The 6,918-nt window shown below is 38.6% G+C and overlaps 1 protein-coding gene across 2 annotated transcripts in view; it reads right to left on the bottom strand.

The window, feature by feature from the left end:
* The window catches only part of cpne5a (copine Va), a 90,832-nt gene that overhangs the window by 68,105 nt on the left and 15,809 nt on the right, over positions 1–6,918 (bottom strand). For both annotated transcript variants that reach the window (XM_008413525.2, XM_008413526.2), the window contains exons 2-3: positions 6,122–6,162; positions 5,201–5,247 (exon numbers count right to left, since the gene is read on the bottom strand). In XM_008413525.2, coding sequence (XP_008411747.1) covers positions 5,201–5,247; positions 6,122–6,162 — 88 coding nt within the window. The remainder of the gene's footprint in view (positions 1–5,200; positions 5,248–6,121; positions 6,163–6,918) is intronic.

Raw genomic sequence — 6,918 nt, 5'->3', positions numbered from 1 at the left:
GGGGGTGTGCGTGTGTGTGTTTGAGGTAAAAAGCCAGCACCAAATTTTGAAAGATGATTAAAAAAAATTCTTACTTGTTCAACTAAACAACACTTTCCCAACTTAAAATCATGCATAAGGCCAAAATCCTGCTTGGCATGTTGTGTGAAAAAGTCTTCAATCAGCCGAATTACTAATGGACTAAATCAAACCCTGTAGTTTCCATCCATCCATTTTCTTACACCCTTGTCCCCTAATGGGGTCGGGAGGGTTGCTGGTGCCCATCTCCAGTTAATGTTCCGGGTGAGAGGCGGGTTACACCCTGGACAGGTTGCCAGTCTGTCGCAGGGCAACACAGAGACACGGGACACACAACCATGCACACACACACTCACACCTAGGGACAATTTGGAGAGGCCAATTAACCTGACAATCATGTTTTTGGACTGTAGGAGGAAACCGGAATACCTGGAGAAAACCCATGCATGCACAGGGAGAACATGCCAACTCCATGCAGAAAGACTGGGGCCAGGAATCAAACCCAGAACCTTCTTGCTGCAAGGCAACAGCTCTGCCAACTGCGCCACTGTGCAGCCCCCTGTAGTTTCCTCAAAACAATAATCTAGTCTCCAAATAATCCAGGTTATTTTCCGACCTTCCAGGTTGTCGCTGTGTTGTCCTGTTCTGAAAGCGACTGCAGCTGGGTCGGACTCCCGTATCTGCTTTGATTTTTTTCATCCCTTAGATCGTACTAGTGGCTTAGAGTTCAACCATTTGCCTCAGTTTATCTCCGACAAAGTCACTGGAATACCTACTGCTGTCGTTTACGCTCATTTGCCACTTCTCAATTCTGTGTTTTTGTGCGTCTGTGCCGTTTTCTCAAACACCCAGCTGGTCGCAGATGGCTGCTCACACTGAGGTTTTTGTGTTTTTTTTGTCCTGTTCGGAGAAAGTCCTTCCTTTACTCTGCTGCCACGACTTGATACAATCAATCATCTACTGCTGCCACAGGACAATATTTCAATAAGACACAAGTTTTATGTCTTATTAGAAACAATGTTTGGAATACAGTTTCGATTCGTTAAGATGAAAAGGTTGTAGATAAAATCTTACATTCGTGACAATTTCTGATGAAAGAGGGTAACAACACCATGAGACACCTGTGAGCAGCAGTGCTTTGTTCCTGTCCTCAGCAGAAGCTGATGTGAATGCTGACAGATTTTCTCAGAATGACACTGGAGCCTTGTTTCTTTCCTCCAATTTCCTATTTTTATCTGCCTTCTCTGGATCCAAACTAGGTCATAAAACTCTGAGTTAGATAATCAAAATAATCTTCTTCTTCACACCAAAGAGTCAAACAGATACTCGATAAAGTTTAATCAGCTCAATTCTTAATTTAGAAAAGAGCATTCAGCTTCAGAATAACCATTTCATGGTGTAGCAGAGAAATGCTCTTATTTATATTGTAGGTTTCAATTTATGTCGGACTTAATTTGTGTTATTTAGTTCATGAATGGTAAATAGACACTGACTGGTATTGGACCATATATTTTCTCTGCAAACATTAATGAGCGGTTATATTTTCTGCTCCTCTATTATCAGGAAGATGTATTTCATTTTTCAGATCAAATTAATTGTAACTAATGTTGTGGGACTGATTTGATTTTGATAACCAATTAGACTGGTGGTTTAGAAAGCATTAAAGTCATTCAAATCGGCTAATAGATGTTGCTTTTACAGCCACTGCGAGTCAATTTGTTTTCACACAAACCAATTACTTTGGATCCCAAACCAACATGTTAGTTTGGGGCTGTTACACTTAAAATACTCTTATTACAAAAACGTTGACAGATTTGAAACTTCCCTCATTTGTGGAAGTCTATTGCAGAAAACTTAATCAACCTGCTCCCTCATCCTCAGACGCATCTGTAGAATTAAGTGAGAGAAGAAATTGTTCGACTACATGTTTCAAAACACATAATTTTAGTTTTAAACAGATTTTTTTTTTTTTTTCTGTAAAACGGGAACAATGTTCCTGGTTACATGCAGCGAGCAAATGGGCATAAAATCAAATCTATAGAGTCACAGCACATTAATTTGGTTTCCTCCCAGCATAGGAGTCTTTAAAGACATCACCCAAAAAGAAAAGGCATTATCTATATTCTACAGAGGAAAATGTATGATAGCATGATTTAATTAGGACACCTGCTGAAAAAAACCTGCCGCTCTGCAAACATGTAAAACTGATTGAAGGCGTCTTTTTTACATCCTCCTGATAGCTTCAGTGAGTGATGCTCCTTTTAGTAAAATTCAGCTAAGAAAAAGAAAAGGTTCTATTGGAGCTTGATGTGAAAAAGAAACTGCAGTTTATCGTGAAACAAAAACCAATTAAGGAACACACATTGATTTTGTGCAACGAGGTTAAGGAAGAACTAAGGTCAGAAGATATTATGTACGTAATGTATTTTTTATTTGAGATTTAAATTCATTGTGAGTAGTGATGACAACACAATCTGCATGAAAAACAGGATGTAGCAAAAGGGATGAAAAATGTTGAGCAACCTGAAGAAATCACGTTTTTTTTTTCCAGCAGTAAAACAGTTTGTGTGTAAGAAACAAAGCCATGAATCAGTCGCAACTCTGTAGATTTATATACCATCTGATTTTTCTTTCACACAAAGGTTGCTCTCTTTGAAAATTAGAACAAACTAAGGCACATGTATTTCATGAATAATATAACTACCACTCTCCCAACTCTTAATTAGGATGATGCCTTCAAAGAAGGGCTAATACTAACACCATTTACAAACTGGTTTAAAAAAAGAAGAAACCAGTTTGGTTTTCCACCGTCAAAAAAGAGCTCAAGATGCTACAGGAATTAATGCATCGCTACAGTAAATGTTTGATTTCATTCTGTAATTTTCAGAACCTCTGGCGAAGATTACAGCTAAGGGAGGCAGTTTGGTGAAACACATTGTGACATGAAGTATACCTGCAAACAAATGTTCTCATCTTCCTGGACTAATTTATTAATGCTGCGACTGGGAGCCAAGCTGTGGTTCAAACGGCATTTTATTAAGCATTTAATCAGACTTTTCAATGAAAGTCTTACATGATCTGTGATTTTTTTTTGTTGTTTTTGGTCATGGCTCTGAAATAACCTTCTAGATTAGTTCTGCTAGATGTATGTTTTAATAAATGTCACTTCCTACTCTACCTCTTCAGTCTTCAGATGTTCTGTAAACTGATCATGTCTTATTTAGATGGTCATTTCTTGTGATTTCAATCTTGAAGGTGATTCTGCTTTCATCATGCGTTTACCATATAGCCATTTTATTTTATATTGGTTTGACAAACTATTAAAACTTCCTAACTGATGATTAATGTTGACTTTAACAACTTTTTGCTAAATAGTTATTCTTATGCTTTGACCCTTGAATTTAAGACTAATGCTATCTGCTAGTTGAATAATGACATCACATGTTTAGCACTTTAAAGTTTTTATATGCAGTAAATCAATTTTAAGCTCATACCAGTCTGAATTTGGACATGGCACTACCCTCGTTGTAAACAGACAGTCTAAGAATTAGAAATAAGCCACACAGTGCTGCTTTTTTTTATAGATCTAAAATAAAAGACTTTGACACCTTTGACCTCTGTCTACGTTTGCTGTAATTTTCATTTCTAGGTTTGGACAAGATTTTAAAACTACCTTGATGGTCGATCGGTGGGCGTTACAATAGGCCATGTTTAACCTTACTTTTCCTCGTTCTAAGGAAGTCCCCCAAGATTCTGCTCTTGGACCAAATCTGTTTATATATCAATACACAATAATAAATTCCATCTTTTCATTATTATGAAGGCTTCCTTCATTTTACCATTTAAAACATGCAGTTATCATTTACTCCTTCTACTGTTGTGAACTTCTACTGTTCACAAACTCCGAAATGTTTTTATAAAATCAGAGAAACTTCTTTTTTTTGAGGCCACTCCAATAGAAGGAGTGTCAACATGATGAAAAATTGACCTTTAAAAACTGCGTTGACTCTTTGGAATCAAAACCAGAAGGAAATGCTTTTTTTTTTCCTTCAGACAAGAGTACAGCTTTTTGTTTTTGCTTTGTTCCGAACTGCAGTGATGTAATTTACGGCAGCACTTGACCTTTGAACCCCTCGACGGTGTTTGTATTTCTGCCTTCAGATGCATCACTAGAACAAGCCGTGGAGCACAGCAATGCATATTTTACCAAAGCACAAAAGCTCTGCATTATGACACATACTTTCCTGAAGTATTTAGAACCAATATACTCATTCTTTATAACTATTCAAGCTTCAAGAGTTTGTACATAGGTCAGAGAACAAGATCTGTGTTTAGCTATATGATGCATCTCACACCTAGAGTATGTGGCAACAAACTTCAAATTGATGTCATGATTTTTTCGTAGTATCAGGTTTTAATTGGAAATCTTGTCAATTAAACTGTCACTGTCATCGATTCTTATTATTATCCTTCTATTGTTGTTTTTAATGTGTTATTGTTGTAGCAGCTCCACTAAAGATGAAGGTTCTCCATCAATGTAGAAACATATTAGGAGTCCACATCTACCTAAATACATTGAATCCAACACCTTGAGCTTCCCTTTGTAACTGTGTCACACCAGTTTGCACTTGTATCGCCTCAATCTGGTGGTGTGTCAATCTGGTGGCCAAAGGAAATTAGGTAAAAAACAAACCAGAAGCATATTTTTAATCATTTCTGCAAGCTGTAATGTTCACGGAGAGCATTTGTTGTGCCCATCGCCAAAGTGACAAAACAGAAGCGTGTTTGTCACAGATTTTCTGCACTTCCATCAACTTTGAGTGTGCGTCGTAATTTCCGAGGTTTCCCTCTGTTGTCTGGCTGCAAACTCCTCTAGATTTATCGGTCTCTGTGGTCTAATTACGGCCCTGTTTCAAACAGCCAGAGGGGAGGCCAACGCAGAGAAAAATCTTTACAGATGCGTGTACCTGTCACCTTAATCAGTCACTCGGTCAGACAGCCAGTCAGAAGCTAAGTCGGTGCTGACCGATGCACTGGTGTTCACAGGGTCAATCAATCGCAAATGATTGGCACAGAATATTTACCTTGAGGAGGAGGAGAGGGGGCGACAGAGGGGTTGTGAACAGAAAACAGCCTGTCATGGAGAAAGAGACAGGCTGATTGAGCCTTGTTGATCTCTTACCTCTCGCCACTGCTTCGACTCCACGCCCTGGGTGTACAACACGACCACTGAGATAAGTAGAGAAACAGGAGGGGAAAGACGGAGAGTCACAGAGAGAGAGAGAAAACAGAGGAATTAATCGTCATTGAACAGTTTCGAAAATGCATTGCGAATCCACAAACAGTGTTTGTTTTTGCTCCTTCTCTGCCGACATCCATCATTAATTATCCTGCCACACCCTGACAGCATAATGAAGTAGCAGACTTGATGATTAATGTTGACTGACATCCACTTCTATGGGGGGAAGAAAACCTCTCCAAAATAAGACTTGAGAGGCCCTAGAGCACAATTTACTGTAAGCTATGCAATCAGAGAAACTGTGTCCTAATGGGTGGGATTTTTCTGATTTCGTGGTGTTGCTTCGTGACGAAGCCGGTGCAGGTGGAAATGACGTGACCCAGCATATAGCCTCAGGTTCAGCTGCAGGCGTGCACAAAAAATCGGGATGAGTGTGGTGATTTTTTTTTTCTTTTTTTTCCCCTAAAGCTTATTTACACAAAGGGCTTATGAAAAATGTTTCCTCCATTTTCTAGTCAGTGGCAAAATAAATAAATAAATAAATAAATAAAAATGTTGCCTTTATGACATTTTCCAGTTTCTCTTCCCAAAAGATAGCCATTTGTATTCATGGGCTGCAGTTTATACCCTGCATGCATTATGGTACTTTAGCTCACAGCACAGAAAGGTTGTCACATTACTGTGCAAATGATATGCAGTTATTGAAGGAACACTTTCAAACAACAGAGTAAACCGGATGAGGTTTAAGCTCAGCAAAAATAAAGAGGAATGCAACGTAAAAGCAGAGGAGGCACTGATAAATTATATCCCGCCAAACATTTTCCACCTGAACCAAAACAATAGTTGTTGCAGAAGAGAACTTACATGGGTCGGACTTGGAGAAAGTGTCTCTGTCCAAAAGATTCCTGCAAGAGAGGAAACCAACACATACATATATAAGCCTGCAAAAAGACGTGGGAAACCATATTTACACACATATATATATTAAAAAGACCTCCTACGTGCTTTTAACAACAACTTTACAATAACACTTGGTTGACATAAACCACATCTGCCCTTGAGATTTTATATCCAAGTGTGCAGATCAATCAGCACATGAAAGCCCGGCATTAGGACACCAAGATGTCCGCTGCATACAAAACAGAACAGATGTGTAAAAATGAAGGTGTTGTAAATTAGATTCTTCTAGTTGATCTTTAGCTTTTGACAAAAATTCCCCGACAATTTTAAACATCTTCTAACATTTGGGGAATCCAACGAAACCTAATGAAAATGCAAACAAAGTATTTATGTTGAATATTGTTCCTTCAGGCAAGCGTTAAAATACAAATACTGAATGTAATGTAGTAAGTCAGAGTCTAGTGGGGTTTTGATCGCTTTCCCTCCTGCTCACTGTGTGACAGCAAGAGAAATGGCAAGGTGAAATTAAAAACAATGCAAGAGGTAAATTTATTCTACAACTATGCTACCGGCGATTTTGTTCAAAAAACAAAACACAGCTATCGTTTCTTCACATGGGCTTATTTTCCACTCCACTGAATACCAGGCAGGTAATGAACGAACACTTTCATGACTGGTGTTTTCCGTTTTGGGGACGTGATGTTAACACCACTCACCTTGATGTCATTTGATGCAACTGTATTCAGGAATGAAAGCAGGAA

The sequence above is a fragment of the Poecilia reticulata genome, linkage group LG7, assembly GCF_000633615.1.
Source record: "Poecilia reticulata strain Guanapo linkage group LG7, Guppy_female_1.0+MT, whole genome shotgun sequence".
In the NCBI taxonomy this organism is placed as follows: Eukaryota; Metazoa; Chordata; class Actinopteri; order Cyprinodontiformes; family Poeciliidae; genus Poecilia; species Poecilia reticulata.
The sequence above is the reverse complement of the archived record's forward strand: the minus strand, read 5'-3'. Positions and strand labels throughout refer to the sequence as shown.